Source organism: Hypomesus nipponensis, chromosome 22 (assembly GCF_054491055.1).
Source record: "Hypomesus nipponensis isolate SF chromosome 22, ASM5449105v1, whole genome shotgun sequence".
In the NCBI taxonomy this organism is placed as follows: Eukaryota; Metazoa; Chordata; class Actinopteri; order Osmeriformes; family Osmeridae; genus Hypomesus; species Hypomesus nipponensis.
The window spans coordinates 3,311,654-3,328,942 of record NC_140382.1 but is presented as its reverse complement, the minus strand read 5'-3'; the positions used below and the strand labels follow the sequence as shown (position 1 = coordinate 3,328,942).

General features: G+C 41.2%; 2 protein-coding genes across 5 annotated transcripts in view; one reads left to right on the top strand and one right to left on the bottom strand.

The window, feature by feature from the left end:
• Positions 1-3,592: 3,592 nt before the first annotated feature.
• stard7 (StAR related lipid transfer domain containing 7) lies at positions 3,593-8,962 on the bottom strand. Its single transcript, XM_084687901.1, has 8 exons — positions 7,947-8,962; positions 7,318-7,481; positions 7,112-7,161; positions 6,754-6,864; positions 6,458-6,540; positions 6,263-6,362; positions 6,068-6,152; positions 3,593-5,647 (listed from the first exon to the last, which is right to left on the bottom strand). Exons 1-8 carry the CDS (start codon positions 8,399-8,401, stop codon positions 5,469-5,471), a joined length of 1,227 nt encoding a protein of 408 aa, XP_084544027.1. The 5' UTR covers positions 8,402-8,962; the 3' UTR covers positions 3,593-5,468.
• Positions 8,963-9,692: 730 nt separating this feature from the next.
• Positions 9,693-17,289, top strand: part of slc20a1b (solute carrier family 20 member 1b) — a 35,761-nt gene continuing 28,164 nt past the window's right edge. For 2 of the 4 annotated variants that reach the window (XM_084686377.1, XM_084686374.1), the window contains exons 1-6: positions 9,837-10,068; positions 11,288-12,011; positions 12,176-12,316; positions 12,626-12,711; positions 12,990-13,086; positions 16,628-16,747. In XM_084686377.1, the coding sequence (XP_084542503.1) occupies positions 11,663-12,011; positions 12,176-12,316; positions 12,626-12,711; positions 12,990-13,086; positions 16,628-16,747 (793 nt within the window). In that variant the 5' untranslated portion in view covers positions 9,837-10,068; positions 11,288-11,662. The other 2 variants (XM_084686376.1, XM_084686375.1) reach the window with 2 other exon arrangements.

The following is a 17,289-nucleotide window of genomic DNA, read 5'->3' as shown; positions in this document are numbered from 1 at the left end:
AATAAAATTCTTACTGCTACTGAGGAAAGCTGCAGTGAAGCATAGTGGGAGGCGAGCCAGCAGTGGAGGAGCAACACTTCTCGGACAGAGGTTCTTCCCCACCCCCAGCTCAATCTCCACCGCCCCATTCCTCCCTCCCCCACTGTAAATTATAGCAGCACTTTAGCTAATGAAAGAGTTGAAGACCGGGCACTAATAAAAGCCATTTAGTGTATAAAGCACTTCCCCCTCTAACGAAATTAAAGAATCTGTCCCTTTGTAGAGAGGGAGGGCTCTGTATTAATATTTATAAAATGCAAGCCCCCTCCCCCCCTAAAAGATCCCCAGCCCACAACCAATTGAACCCTGCCCAAGTCCCCTTCGCCAGTCCACCTATCCCAAGAGAAAATCCTTAACCCCTCCTAACTTGAAGGAGGCGCTTGGGGGGTGTTAGAGGAGATGCAGTCAAGACAGTCTGTCTCCAGTTGAGCTAGCCAGTAGACCCACCCAAGACACCCAACTCAGAGCACCTGCTTTCCATCACCACCTTCGACGACATCACCAAGCCGAGCGTCCACTATCAAGCCAGGGCCAGAGGATGGAGAGGGAGGGTCGGTCCATGGATGGACAATCTGAGAGGTGAGAGGTTTTCCAGTGACAAATCAGTTGCAGCACTTCCTTGAAATATCGGGCAATGCATGGTGGATGTATTTGTGTTTTAATCCCAAATGTGTCTGAATATTGTCTTTAAACAGATACGATGCTTGGTCACCAGTTACAGTTGAGGTATTAGTTGCGGGATTACTGACAAAGAGTACAAAGACGATCTTTGTCGAGAAGAAGGCAGACCCTAATTTCCTTTTGATTGGTAAGGTTAAGTTTTGAGTTAAGAGTTCAAATTATCTAAATACAAAATATCAAAGACTCAGATGACTGACAAGCTAAAGGATCCCAGATCTACAAAACTTCACGTAAGGTAAGACAGCATGTTTGAAATCCTGTATCCATGGGTAAATACCATAATAACATCTCACCCACCATAGGGTTCATCCTAAACATTGTCAATGTCCAAAAGATTTCTCAAAATGTTGGTTTATTTGATTGAGAAACTATACCTTTCATGGTAATTTCCATGTCCATAATGTTCATAAAGACTCCATTACCAAACCCATTTTCTTTTCCTTCAAATACCCCCAGCATCTGCATATTTATCTAATTTCACCAAACAAAGCGGTTCATCTGCCAGAGCACTAAGTTGATTACTACACCATCTCAGTAAAATATCCCAGGAGATATGGAGAAGAAGAGTAACAAGATTGTCAAAACCCACTGATGGATTTCCCTCTCTGGTCTTTGTAAATAATTAATTTATGTCAATGGTAACCAGCATTCCAACTCCTGACTTTGATCATTGACCGCTAACCAGGTTAGGACCAGAATGTCAGGAGTGGTTGTGTTACATTACATTACTAGTATTGTTGCTACTTTAAGATGGCAAATGGCAGTAGATGGACAGAGGTGATATGACTGTATCTGCCATTCTCTACATTGAATCGACCTTGAGCAGTGAAACTGCTCTCTGTCCGTTAGATGGAAGCCTATAACCTAGAGCACTTATAGGAGATCCTGCTGTTCTTTAACAAGATGACAATCATTGCTCTAAACTTTGTTTCCAAAGATTGCTCTTGAAAATCACCTTTGGATAGATGGAGTTGTGATTCAATTAACAAATCCTTTTGGCTGGCCTGCAAACATTTTAGTTACGAGGTTTTTATTGTTGTCGTTTTTTTGTGGAAAACTAATATCTATTTTATAATCCTTTGATACAGTAAATCAAAAGGTGACTGGTGGGATAGGGTGCGAAGACTGGGAGGGCGGGGTTTGCCGCAGTTTGTGGCGCAGGAAGGGCGGTGCCCACTTTTCCGCAGTGAGTGTGACCTATGACTAATCTCTTTTTTCTAATTTTGCAGATGTCCTTAGCCGCACTGTACCACAAACACTTCCCCTGTTTCTATTGTGTCTAAGGCTGTTTTATTTTAGTACATCATTTCAGTACATCTCAGGTCTGCAACTCTATCTTCACCTCTCATGTACCTCCACCCCATCACTACCTAGGCCACTAATACCAGTGTAGATTTGATTTAAAGGGACTTAAATATAGATTAGTTTGAATTTCCCCATTCTCCCCGCTACATATACTTGGATCAGTCTTGAACAGGACCTCAGTCTCCCGCAGAGTCTTGACTTCACCTGAACTTTGATGGCGTTTTCTCTTTGCCCAGGACCCCATTGTGCTTGATCTAACCATGCAGTGCTTCTCCTGTCCATGGTTGCGCCAAGCACTTTGGGGGCTTGTGAGCACACTTCTTCTGTCTTTTCTCCTGGTTTCAGGTTTGAGCAATTGCATCATTTCTATCTTGATCTCACACCCAATGTCAACCATCTGGCAAAAAAAGACACTCTGACTAGTTACTAGTTTTTTTAAAGGCATGCATGACCCCTTTTAAAGGATATCAATATTTAATGAAAATTGATTAAAAAGAGATAAAAGCTGCTGAACACTGATCTGGTGGAGAACAAGTGAATTCAAAGTTTTAACTGTTGTCCACCTTCACAAGGAAACTTTTTATTTTCTCTGTACTGTAAAGGTGTTTTCCCTTGAACTGGATCTGTTTTGATTGCTTGAGCTGCTTTGGTTCGGGTTTGGAGATGTTTGTGTATTTAAATAAATGTTTCAACAAAGATTGTCTGGCTCTCTGGGAACTGTCTAAAGTGAAGTCATTGCTAACTGGAGGGGTGGAGACAAAAGGACAAAAGGAGCAAAAGTGTAAGAGGACTCTGGGGGTTGTTTAATTGTTGCAGATGAAGCAGTTTCACGATTGCTTCATTGACTTGCTACACTGTGGCAGATTTCTGGACACAATCAATTACAATAAGTGCTCTGAACATTTGACTGAGGCTTTTAATTTCAACGAGTAGAGGTCAGGTGTTAAAAAAACTAGATGGGGGCTCAGTTTAGTCTTTGGACACAGAGGAACCACTGAAAATCATATTGCTGACATTTATGTTGTCCAGTCCCAAGTCACTGAGCAGCACCACCGCATTTTGTCAGGCTGTCCATTTCTTTAATGGCCATACTTCAATATTGGAGCAGAAATGGAAACTTGCAGTATTTTCTCTGAACAAGTTCCCAGTCTCTTTCAAATCTTTGAGTTGTGATGTGAAAGCGCAAAATGTATTTTCCTGCGTAGTCATCATAATTCTAAGTGAGTAGTGAAATTGCGTGCCAGTGTTGGAACAACACAGTGCTTTTTATGGAAGGTCAGGCCATGTTCATATTTTAGACCTCTATGCTGCCAGTCCTCATCTGATCAAAGAGCTCCCGTATTTGGTGGAGTGTGTTATTTAAAGACTGATTGTCCCTGACACATGCCTGTCTCCAACCGCTTGTGTTCCTGATATAAAATACGCATGACAAGGACAGGGGTCTCATCAGACTATACCTGTGACAAAATGTGTAACATGAAAATTTTGTTAAGTAGACCCTAGTGTTGTGTATGCACACATTTGCTAGTTGGAACACAATTTCACCCCCAAAAACATCAAAAGGAAGTTCAGTTTTAATAAGTTGTTTATTGATTAGTTGTTCAACTGTTTCAAAGCTGTTATAAAATAACCTGTTACAACCAACGGCTCACATAGTTGCCCCAGTTACAGATTTTTCAGTTATTTTTTTATGTTTTGCTTTTTATTTATATTTTTTTAACAAAGGAATCAACCATTGCAAATCATAAAACATGTCAGACAGCTTGACAAAGGAAAGCTACAGAGTACATCACAGTGGACTAACAGAGGGGACACGTGCCGAGAAAATGTTAAAGCACATTATAATTTGACATTCGCAAGCTGGACATTCTCAAAAATCTTTCCAAGCGTGATCTAAACTATTTTCGCTGTGTTTCTCTTTTCCCTCCAACTGACCATCAAGACAATTTAATTGAAACACCACTTTAATTCATTTCCACAATTGTAACAAATTTAAAACAGTCATAGTTATTTTTTACAGAGCTAAATGGACATTTGTAAAGAAGATCATTGCATAACAAAAAAAGTAATTATTTGGGACTTTTGAGTTACCTTTTTTCTACATAAAACCTTTAATTAGTCTCTACTACTGTTACTAGACAACTCGTACTTAAAAGACTGTAAAAACACCCATTCTTTTTCAAAGTACTGCAGAATATATACTGAGCTCTGCATTCCCACAAGAAAAATACACATTATGTAGAGATTTTAAAAAAAAAACTAACTGAAAAGGCCTGGTTTAAGCAATAATAGTAACACAAAGACAGTTGGGGGGTGTTTCACGCCTCATTCCTGGGCTGTTAACGGAGTAGTCTCTTCTGAGTGTGTTTCTATTTATGGAGCATGTCTGTAACACATCTATTTTGCTCACTTTAGACTCAACCAGAAGTAATTCAAATAGCAGGATCTACACTAAAAGCACCACCCCACTTCTCAAAAAAGCTAACAAAAAACAAAAACTAATTAAACCCAGAAGAACATTTAAGCTCAACGTCTTGAGGAATTGCAAATAGTCTTCTGCACTACTTCATCTCATTGCAAACTATTCTACCGCTTCAGCAGTAAGAACAATATTGCAGTCTGTTCTCCAAAGACAACATGTCACAAATACCTATTTTAGTATTTAGGAAATACAGTAGCAGTTATTTCAATTAGCTCTGAAACTACTGAAATGCAGTTAATTACCATTTGTTGGCATGCTTGTAAATTCTCAGACAACAGCATTCAAATAATCAAGTGAAGGGCAATTGAAAGAGCATTTGTATTATGTATGGAGGATTTTGCAGTTGTCCAGAGACACCATGTCCCCTTGTGGATCAAAATCATGTTAAATCAGTTTAAGTCTGTTAGAACATACCTGGCAGTTTGAAAAAACTTAACGATTAAGGGACGGATCATAAGGAACCTGGCTACTGCCATTGGATGAAAATTCCCATAATTTGAAAGTGACCACACCAGCTTTTAATCTTCTGGTCCATAAAAAATAGTATGCCAGGTGTATAGCTCCACGGTGCTTTGGCAACAGAATATCTTCCATGTGGGTAGTTATTTTGTCTCCGTCTCATTGGTGCAGTTGCCTTCAACATAGTTCCCCTCAGGATGCTGGCTGGCTAGCACACACACACACAACAGTCATTTTTCCAAGAGGTTCAAATGTTCTAGGTCACACAGTTCACATTTCTCACAACCACTCAGTGAAAGGAGGTGATCAATTCCATCAAATATATCTAAGGGAAAGTAAAGAGTTTGCAAATTTACCAACCAACTGTCTGATACTCCCTTTAATGCTGACGCATCCAAAAGTTTAAGAGGCTGGTGAAGTTGTGTGTGAACAGGTATACAGCAGGTAAAGTCACATTTCCCACAATCCATCCTAGATAGAAAAGACATCCAGACTCTGAAACTTAGGCGTAGATCTGTCCGGAACCTCCCGTGCGCGTGTTGTCCCCGGTTAGACGATCCTGGTTGGGCTGGTGCTTGGTGTCGTTGGGTTTAACAACAGCTGCGTAGTCATAGATGCCTACTTCCAGGTTCTTGGCCCTCAGGGTTGCAGAGTGCAGTTTCTCCAAAAAGTTGGGCATTCCTTCAAGTGAGACAGGAAAGATTAACTATTAAATGTCACCACTAAATGTAACTGTCCTCCTGAAAGGCCATCTGGATATACAAGCTGCTTCTCTTAAAACCACGACTGCAAAAAATGTAATAAGTACATATGTAAAGTGAGCGAGTGTTGCAGACAACCAGAATCTCTCCTGTTTTGTTTCCCCCCCCAACCAGTGTGTCCTGGAAAGCTGCATTAGAGCAACATCAATCTACGAGCTTAACGGTGTTGGTTGTGTATGGACAGCCTGTGCTCAACTCAGAATTTGTGGTGTTGTCAACTTGATTTGTTGTGTTGACTTGCACATTACTTCCATTTGAGGACAACACCAGTTTTATACAATGACAGCCACCATTAATAGGTGAAAAAGGAGATAAGGCATTAAATATATAAAATGCTCACCACTGGAAACCATCCAGCTCAAACAGTAACGTGGGAAGGCTGTCTGAGGGTCATCGCTGTAGGTAAGCAGGTAATCAAATCCATTCTGTTGGCAACAAGACAAAATCAAACACTGCTTATGACTCCGCAGCAGGGCACACCGACCAGTATAGGTGAGACCTACTCCATGTTAAAAGCCCATTATCCCCTACTTACTTCATCGAAGGACTTGTGAGGGCGTATGACCATTTTGGACTGGTAAGCGTGGACTCTGACAAAGTCCTGGGTTTCAGGGAGTCCTGGATGCTGCACAGCCCTTATTACACCCAAAAAACAAAATTGATTTGTACATCTTGGATGTCAAGATGTTGATTTGAATTGGATCAAGATTAGGCCTTTTGAGATACTCACCTGGAAACCAAGATCATCAAATTATTTTCCAGGTCAACGTCGTAGCGACGTACATAGACATAGTCCCTCGAGTACATGGGATACTGTAGTAAGACAAAACCAACATGTCAAATCTATAACAAGACAAAATGGAAGAACAGTGTCCCAACAGGACAAAGAGCTCAAAGCAAAAAACAGGAAGCAGAAAACGAGAAAAAAAAATAATAAATAAAAGTCACAATTATATCAAACACAAATGCTGGAATAAACAGCATCAGTGTCCCATCTTATGTAACAACAAGCACCACCATACTCACAGGGAAATGTGTGGCCCAGTGCACAACCTCGGAACCTGTGTAAGCATCTCTGTCCACCACCTCCAGCTTAATTACCAGAGCATCCCACTTCTTCCTGTACTCTGTATCCAACTGGGCCAAAGGAGAGAGCATGAGACAAGAAACCTGCCAGCAGCTATAAATAGCAAATGCTACATAGAGATCTTAAACGGCTGTACATGCTATACATGCCTAAGAGTGGAGCAAGAGCAGCTCCACTATGCTATACATAAACTTGAGATTGGTTGGATCCCTGATATAATCCTGAAACATGGAACCTACAGGCAATTGCAGTACAGCCATCACTGCTAATATCGTAAATAGCAAGCTCATGATATACCTGAACATTGAAGAACTGCCTAGGGGTGACATCGTCATAGGAACCCAAAACTGTTAAAAAAAAAAGAAGGAATTTCAGGCACAAACAGTCATTCAATTTAAAAAGAGCTAATTGTTAATAATGAATTGAATGAATAATAAAACTAGTATGGTCAGATACTGAAAAGACAGAGAAATTGTAAATGGCTACACAGATTGATTGTCTACCTCTGTATTCATACAAGTGGCTGTCTGGGATAGGTCGCCTCCATACTCGGAAGTTCTTCCTTTCCATGACAACTTCCCAGCCAGCATCCACCTGGCCTGCTAACTTCTCTGTGGAAGTCCTTACATTCTTCACAGATTCTAATGCTTGAAGCTCAAGTCCACACCTTTGCATTGACAAAAGCATACCATAAGTGTCCCAGACAGCATTACTGATACAGGTAGACAAACATCAAAACCTCAACTTTTATGTGCCCATTGAACTGCATCTAAACCAACCTAAACCCCTCTGAAAACAGGGGAAAACTCCCAGGATAACTAGAAAATAAATGGCTGACACCTTGGAAGAAGCAATTCAGTGAGAGGTTTCCTCCTCCAGAGATAGTTGGTGGTACAGAGAGATACATACCATAGGTTGAATACAATTACACAGTAAGAAGCAAACCTACATGGTGCTTTTGTCTTGATCAGAGAACACACAAAAAATATCAAAATATCCAGCAATGTGCAATGTGATTTAATATGGTATGAAAAGTACAACAGATGGCTTTTGTCTCATTTACATTCTAGATCTAAAGCAACTACTTTTACTATTGCATTATTGACATTAGACAACAAGAGTATCCTAATACCTGCGTATTTCTTCATCTCGAATCTTTTGGTCCTCCCACATAAAGACACCAGCTAGTGCGGCAATAAGTTTCCCTGTATGGGCGTGCTTGCTCTGCAGTCGTCGCCATATGCTGCCGACCAGGGTCCACCTGGTTCGCTCGGAGTATAGGTTGGAGTAAAGCTCTCCAATCTGATGTGCACGTCTGAGCCTCTGCCCAGTCACAAAACTACAATGGTTGGCAAAAATGGACAGTAGGCCTTGCTTCCTCTTGTCAGAACCCACCGTTTCACTCGTACCCACCCCTGATCTCTGGAGCCATGACAACAAAAGGCCCATCCTTCGGCCAATCCATGCAGCAGTGACGGATTTGCCATTGCCCTTGCCAACACCCTCTCGACATGCCTTGCTGCTTTGAAGCCTCAACGCACTTACACCGATCTCACAGATCGGACGCCTTTGCATGGACTGAAACATTCTATTGGTGCCAGTAGAACCCGTTTGTTGTTAACAGAAGTCTGGCAATTGGTCTACTGCATACGATCCGTGTACTACACACAATCTATTTCGTGAACAAGCTCGTGATATGCATGCCCTTTCGAATGTATTTGATATCAGGCTAGCTGCGCATGACAACACGAGATCCAATCAACATTGTAGCTAGCTAGCTACCATTAGCTAGCTAGCCATGACTTAGTTTGGATAGATTGCTAAACTATCTATATATACACTAATACAACTGAATATATATTACAAGTGGTACGAGTTTTTAAACGTATTCGCTGGTTTATTAGCTCAATCGCTTAATCGCTCTTCTTACAACCTGCCTCTAATGCTCCCTCACGTTTTCTACACAGTCCAGCCAGTCGACCTGATCCTCCTACAGACTGCTTACTTCAGAAAAATCTGGACGAGACCCTCCTCCACTAAAAACACGATTCTTATTGGTGTATTATGATTACACTGGTAGTGTCATTGGCTTTGTATAGTGCCAGTCCCTAGATTAGGTGCTCATGAAACAGTCAAGTTCAGTTGTCTTCCTTACGTCATCTGCTTATTGCAAGTGAAAGGACCACGATAAAGGTGAAAAGTAGTCTAAATAAATGCCTCGCTTGAGACTGGCATAATTTAGTAATATATATTTATACAGATCAATTACACAATAAATACGCAACAACAATTATGGATGATATGTAAAGTGCATTTGAAAATAAACATTAAACGTTATAAACATTTGAAATTTCTAACGAATTATATTCACTATAAAATTAGACTACAACTTGTTCACCGCCAGATGGTGCAATACAGTGTTGCACATCTACTAACCAGAACACCATTTATTTGGCTGCTTTTACATATTTCTCGAAGGGTTGTGGCTCGTACCTACTCTAAATACAGATTATATTGGATTATATGTATACTGTATAATATTGTAACCCTAACAATACTGTTAATGAGTAATAGATAGTGGATTTATCAATGTTTTCATGATCTATCTTTTGTATAGACTGCTACCTTTAATTTTAAATGGATAACTAATGAAATTTCTGACTGGAAACCAAGTGGATGAAACGAGGATGGTGTAAAGGTTATAGTCAAGGCACCGCTAGACTGACTGGCTGTGAGCACAATCATGCAGTCAGATTGTATGGGATCGTTATGGAACTATGTTTAGGCCCACATACAACTTATACGCTTGCCAAACTGTTCATTTCTAAGCATGCGCCAAGAGGAAGACGCCCACGGCCTTTTATGTATACTAAAATCCCTCTGTGCGACATCTATAATCTTTCATAAAACCAACGAAAACCAGTTTGAGCCGTATTCCGACAGTACGGGGGTAGGGTTATGACGTTTTAAGACCCACCCTTTTTCTGTTTCTGAATAAAGACATCCACCGAACCAGGTACCGGCAATTTCTACGCACGCGGCTACTAGGCGTAATAGAGCTGGACTAGACGTCAGAGGACAAAACTGAGAACCTGATGTGTTCAACGTATTTTTAATACGGTGTTCCTTAGAGCATACAAACGTTTTCACGTAGAATCGATATTTTGGTAACGCCGCTTTTTGTTTCCTGATCCCGCGCGCTGTTGATATTGCGCGCGTCACCTCTTAAATGTTTGTATCGTGTGCTACGTGTGGTAAGTTGTTAAATACATACTTTATAAACTTGTCAATACTTTTTAATGTATTTTTTTATAGCTAAAGATTCAGAAGTGAACAACTGCTGGCAAGCTCACTAGTGGTACAAACGAGCGACAGCTAGTTACTTCAATTAAGCGCGTACCTTCCTACAGTAAACGCATCTGCTGATTCCAGTAAATCTGTCTTGTCGTGACGGCGATGTCAGTGTTGTATAAGGTTAGCCTTCTAGCTTAAGCTTTGAAGCATGTTTCCTAATTTGATCTATTCTTTTGTCCAAGAATGATGGCTCACTAAAGTGTTAAGAGATTACGATGACATGCGTTATATGTTAGCTATCAAACAACGAAATGTAACGTTATTACATTGCTATCTGATGTTGCTTCCATTCTGTTACCATAAGATTTGCTGGCGTTGAGGACGCTAGGTGTTGCCTATCTTTGCGGGTGGTAGGCTACTGTACAGTAGCTGGTGGATGGCTACTGTAGTAGTTAGCTATCTGGATAAACGCCATGAATGATTGAGGACTACACGTGCTTGCTTTTTCCCGACAACAAATTAAATAAGACAATCAATTGAACTTTTGTCGAGTAATGGCTTACTACGTTACTGTCTTGGTTTGTAATTGCTGTCAAAAATATTTGTGTATATTATTGCCTCAAGCTAGCTAAGTACATTTATTGTTCCTGCGACATCCCTTAAAATGGCCTCCGTTAGTGATTTCAGCCAAAACTGCCCTCATTTAGCTCCAATCTATGTTGTAAGATGGAACGTGTTTTATCCAACAGAAATCTTAATTGTTTTTTAGTCCCAGAACAGTGAGTGGTTAATACCACGAATCGTGTGTTTTTTTTTCTTCACTCAACATCTCCTCCCATGGTTGACATGAATATTGAGTGTCTCGTTGAGAACCCTTTTCCTGTATTCATTGTCAATGGGTCCGCTGACACCGCCCTCTTGTGATGTCAGATGAAATGTTTTTTTTTCCTGGTCCCTGTATTGCTCGCAGGCATTAGGTGCGTTCGACTTTATGCAGCGCCGGTGTCGCCTGCAGCCTGGCTGACTTGAAGCAGCCAATGGCATTCTCAGCTTCAAGGCAGCCGACTGTCGGCGCCGCGGGCGCTGCATGAAGTCGAACGCGCCTATTGATAAAGTGGATGCACATGTCTTGTCCAGTTAATCTGTAACTAGTGTTTTTGTTTCTCACCTTTTTTTCAGGATGTGCACCCATTCACTTCCAGTAACTGTTGCACAATGGGAGTACACTCAGTCAGTCTGGTAGCTGGTAGCAGTCAAAGAACCTGTAGCAAAACTAGTACAATTACAGGATAGCATTAAGCCCACTTTGTAGGTTACTTTAATAACTTACTGATGTTTAGTCAAAACAAAAGTACGTAAAAAAAAAGTTATATTCCATAATTTACACAGCTCAGAAACCCAAAAGGTTTGGGGCCTGAAGAAATCACCGCTTGAAAACATTGATACCTCTTTATTTACCTGAGCAGCTTTGGAATTGATTGTCTTTTTGGGCAAACATTCCCTCAAACATAGTGAAGTGGATAATTGTTAAGAGAAACCAATCAATCCTGCAAAATGGTTTCAACAACTCTAGCCACCATAACACTGGCCAGCACCTTAGTTGCCATGACCCAAGGTCCACTGACACCCTACATGTGGTTGCTTATTGTTGGCTTTATCATCGCTTTTATCCTGGCCTTCTCTGTGGGAGCCAACGATGTTGCCAACTCGTTTGGTACCGCGGTAGGCTCAGGAGTGGTCACCTTGCGTCAGGCCTGCATCCTGGCCTCCATCTTTGAGACGGTGGGCTCTGTGCTCCTGGGGGCCAAGGTCAGCGAAACAATCCGTACGGGCATCATCGACGTGGGCATGTATAACGGTTCCGAACACGTGCTTATGGCTGGATCTGTCAGTGCCATGTTTGGTGAGTGATTTTAATCTAAAAGGCAGGTAAAAATGTGTTTTAAGTATGACCCCAATGTCTGATATATTCTGTAACTCGAAAAGATTTGTGGCCTTACCTGAAGCTTTGTTTCTGTATGGATTGAATGCCATACTGATGTACTGTTGCTCTGATCTCCCCTATAGGTTCTGCTGTGTGGCAGTTGGCTGCTTCTTTCCTCAAACTTCCCATCTCTGGAACTCACTGCATCGTTGGTGCTACCATTGGTTTCTCTTTGGTTGCCAGAGGCCAGCAGGGTGTCCGGTGGATGGAACTTCTCAGGATTGGTGAGACGACAGCTGTCTAGGAACCTAAATCTGTTTGAGACCCATTTAATAGTTCAGCAGAGTAAAAAGAATATGGAATAATTTGGGGGATGGGGTTTAAATGTTTAAGTGTGTTAAGTAAACCCTTACATATGGTAATTAAACATTAAAACACCTGCGGCTTATAGTCCAGTGCGTCTTATATGTACACATCATTTGATTTAGCTGCTGCAGGTTATATATTAGTGCGACTTATTGTCCGAAAGTTATGGTATGTGTTGGTGATTTGAAAAATGTAAATTCTCTGTTTAATTGTTCTGCGCTCTACAGTTGCCTCCTGGTTTCTGTCTCCCTTACTGTCTGGCATCATGTCAGGCATTGTCTTCTACCTAATCCGCATGTTCATCTTACACAAGGTATGCCTTATCAAATTGAAATGCACTTTTATTACAGAATGTGGATTGTAGAAGCTTCCTGTGAGGAAAGTGTTGGTGACCATGTTCTAGACCATTAATGATCCTGTTTCCGGATAGAATAAAGCCCATCTTTGTACTTTTCATTGTCTGTAATCTCAATCATTATGTCCTATCCAATATACCAGTGTTCTGCCATTAACTGTAACCTGACAGTATAATAGGGTGACTTTGTTCACAGTGGGCAGAGTGTTTCTGACCTGCTCAGTCTCTCCCCGCAGAAAGACCCTGTTCCCAATGGACTGAAGGCTCTGCCTGTCTTCTACGCTGTCACCATGGGAACCAACGTGTTCTCCATCATGTTCTCTGGTGCACCGAGTGAGTAACCTTGTTTCACTCTCCATCTCACGCTGCATTTCTACCTGTAGCCACGGGCTACAGAAATGAACCACAGCCGGATGCTGAGTGGTAGTGGGAGATGTTTGGGAGTTGTCAATTTGGGTCACCACCGTAATACAAATTCAAAAATGGGCATAAGGGAGATGAAAATCTGATATCTTTCTATTTTTGACATGCATGTCTGTTCCTTTCCGACCTAAAGCAGGGTTATTTTAACTCTGCAAATGCATGTTTGTCACACTCTGGTTAAATTGCTTGGATTTACCTTAATGGTGGCAGTTGCTAGTTTTGTTTTTCCCTGGTAAAGAACCCTATTTAATTAGCTACTTTCGCTCCTTTTGTTTTCTTCTACCTACAGGACTGAACAGTTCAAGATGTCAACTGGCCTGGGCCATTAAATGAAGGCTTAAGGCCAGGGTATGACCAGATATGCGCTTGTGCGTGCTTGTGGGTGTATTCATGCATATCAGCAAACGTGCAGAGAGAAGATCACTTTCACTCACTGCAGGGGCCTCTGCTCTGCTGACTCAAATCACATAGTGTTCGGTTATGTAATTTACACCCAGACGCGAGTGTATCACACTCAAGCACCTATACTGTGGGTATTCCTTGTGCGGAGAAGGGGATGATTTGATTCCTGAGGCACTTTCAGATGCATAACCACAGGATATAGATGGACAGGAGATTAAAGACTTGAGGCAGAACTGAACTAGCACAGTCATCAGTGGTGCACACTTGGTTTACTGACACACACACTGCTCGGGTGGAGGATGTGTATTCTTGCACCCATGCTCTTTTCAAGACCTATAGGCTGTAAAGGTGGTCCTAATGGGATAATCCTGATCTTTGACAAAAAGCAGTGACTTCCTCCATGTCACCGGGATTATACAGTTAAAGCAAAGCAGGAGCACATACCCTTCACAGCAGGAGTGTTTATTTTCCAATACAGGGGTCTTAGTAATTATTTTTTCCTCAATACAGACTCTTGTGTAGCAGTTGTGTAGTGGTGATAAGTCAGCCCTGTCAAACTGAGTTGGGTGCCATGGAATGTGGAGAAAGGAATCATGGCTGTACATTTGGTGTTCTTTAGAGAATCCCTTTTTACACGTCACATACACTTGAATGTTCACGTCTTAGTATTTTGTGGTCGTAAAATGAATCTACCTAGAGATGAAAGTAATCAATTGGTCAAAACGAATACAGGTTCAAGCCCTGGTTGTTCAACACCTTAAATCAGTAAACACACAAACCATATTTGGTCATTTAAAAGGTCTACTACTGGAAGAGTCCAATAAGGAGGCTTTAAAAAGCACATTATCATGAATGTGACTAGTTTGTGCGTGCTAGGTGCAACTATTTTCTTCATTTGTCACTTTCTTTTGAGTACACCCTTTTTAAAATGTTTGGTGTTTTCTTTCTTTTTTTACCTGCATGGGTTTTGAAAATGGGAAGCAATGATTTTGACACCCTTCCTGTTGGTGTTTTTGTGTTGTTAAACTGGAATGCAAATATTCTGCTTGGTTTCCCCTTTGGAAAACAAACTGTGTGTGGCATTGGTTGCTTGGGGGTCCAACACAAACCACTTATGACAGTATAGCAGATGAATTGTTGATTAAACAAGCCAACACATGCCTTAATTTACACAACATGCCTGTGTTGCATCATCACGATGTACCATCTGCTAACTGCATTGCTTGTATGTACATTGAAAAATATAGTGGGTGTCACAAGATCTAGATTAAAGTATGACTATGAAACAATTGTTTGGTTTTATATACTGGAAAGACTCTACTGCGGAATAGTTCACCGTTCCAGGAACTTATTCTGAAGTTAAATGAAGCTAAATAAATGTCTCTTGACCTGGGAGGGTTACAACTGTAAAAAGTGTATTGCAGTTATGTTTAAAGAGGATATTCACCCTTCATCTATCCTTTCCAAACTTTGAGTCATTTCTACAGTTGAGTTATAGGGGGGTATAACAAACCGTGTTATTGTGTAATGTGGGCCACGGGATGCAAAGGGTTACAAGTGAGGGGTTTGGAAAGTTGCTGTGGTTAAATTATATTTCCTGAGCACTCCCATTCATCCCACTGCGTGGCTGTGGTGGAGACTTGCCCCTTTTGTGTGGGAGTGTTTATTATATGGACAGCCTATATTTTTATACTTTGATTGTTTCCAGAGGTTTGACCTATTCTGGCGTCATCACATTGACGTGCTACTGTCTGACTACATAGAAATTTACCTGGGCTTATGCTAAATGTACACACCCAAATCTCTGTTTCCAGTGGTTACTTATTTTTGTCTACTCTTATTTTTGCACTTCACCTTGTTCCTCTACCCCACCTAATTCCAACACTGGTCAAACTGAGCACCCCGAGCTGGCTGCACCTGTCCTGGGCTGTCCCACAGGCACTTACTCATCCTAGTGAGGGTGAGACAGCTGGGCTATAAAAGCTGCACGCTTCCCGATTCCTCTCCCAGCCCCTCCTCCTTTCCTTTCCCCGGAGACACAGAGTTTGTGTTGCGCAACTAAATACACAGAGCCGATATGTCCTGTCCTGCAGTCGGTTGCTGCTGTAGCATGTGAGGGTGACTCAAATATTATAGGTTGCTGTGGACTGTAGACCCTAAAATGAACGATGTGACCAAGTTCTCTTATCCTTCAGCCCCTGGCCTTCTAATCCGTTTGTTTGTCCATCTTCCGTGTTTTTTGTTGTTGTTGTTGTTGTTGTTGTACACTTAACCAAGGTCACACTGTAGAGACCTTGCAGAAGTTTAACAACCCACTTCCTTTTTAACTGCGTAGCTAACTTGTATCTTCTTGGTATGACATTAGCGGGTTGTTTTTCTGCCTGGGTGTTTCATTTAATGGCGCCCCTGTTGCCACCAGCATACAGAGCTGCATTGACACGATGCGTTGTGACGTTTGCAGGTTTTCTTATGCTACACTGAAGACTAGTAAATCATCACCTCCCTTTTTTGTACCCCCTCCCCATCATCTCCTTGCCTTTTAAAGGATTGTTTATGTGGAAAGTGGCAGGGCACTTGCAACACCCCTGTGTCTTTTTCACACCATGTTAGAAACATGGTGAGCCACATGCTTAATAATTGACTGGGAATATTTTCTACCTGGATGCAGTGTGTGATCTATGAAGCGGTGTTGACTGGGAGCTTATGTTTGGCAACTTAACATATTGGGTAGATAAATTCCAGAGCACATTCAGATTCCTTGTAGACTTATTAGCTGAAGATCTTCTGTTCAATTAAAAAAAAACTCATCAATGAGTTATTTGTTTGTATGAGTTACTTTTGTGTTTGTATTAGTCTTCAGAAATGTTCATATTACAGATCTGTTACCTTATGCACAGTACCTGTACATTTATTATTTTAAGTAGACCTGCTGAAAGAATATCAAGGTCTGAATACTTGTCCTGAAGTCAAGTTATTTTATTTCATATTATTCTTTATCTTGCTCCATGTCTTTCTTTCCCTCTCGATCTCTTGCACCCAACATCTCCAGTGCTGGGCTTTGACAAGGTCCGTTGGTGGGGAACGCTGCTCATCTCTCTGGGCTTGGCGGCGCTGACTGCTGTGATGGTCTGGTTTGTTGTCTGCCCTCGACTCAAGAAGAAAATTGAACGTAAGTTTCCCCCTCTTGCCTTTTTAGGATTCCTCTGTTAAGCGAAAACCTATTGTAATTGTTGGTATTATAATAATTATTATTGTAATTTATGTCAAGAACTCATGGGTAAAAGTTTTGAAATTTGGCAAATTGATACAACATGCCACAATTAACGCCCATACCAGGATTGGCCCACATCAGACCATAGGGAGTGCCCAAATGTCCACTTTTCAAAGTGATGGCATTGCAACCCCATTGCGCCAAGTCTTCTGAAACTTGGTGTTCATGCCTCATTTCATAGGGAACAAAAAAGCCTCAAGGACCCATAAGGTCTACCATGATAGATTTTCCTGTACAGTGAATTTTGGAAAACCTTCAAAATTCCTCTTTTGAACCAAAGTTCCAATTGACTTGAAATTGTGTACAGACATGTATAATCTATTTCAAAATGTTACTTGGCACAATTGAATCAAATACTACATGGCTGAAAGGGGTGTATTTATGTAAATGTCCACATTGCTTCAATATGTTGGTCACTAAATCAATTGTCATTTTGAATG

Excerpts from the sequence above, each read along its gene's own strand:
- stard7 (XM_084687901.1), bottom strand. The coding sequence starts at position 8,401 with ATGTTTCAGTCCATGCAAAGGCGTCCGATCTGTGAGATCGGTGTAAGT. Across the intron at positions 7,482-7,946 it reads CGAGATGAAGAAATACGCAG|GTGTGGACTTGAGCTTCAAG; the intron begins GTATTAGGATAC and ends GTCAATGCAAAG. Across the intron at positions 5,648-6,067 it reads GAGCTGGATGGTTTCCAGTG|GAATGCCCAACTTTTTGGAG; the intron begins GTGAGCATTTTA and ends TCTCACTTGAAG.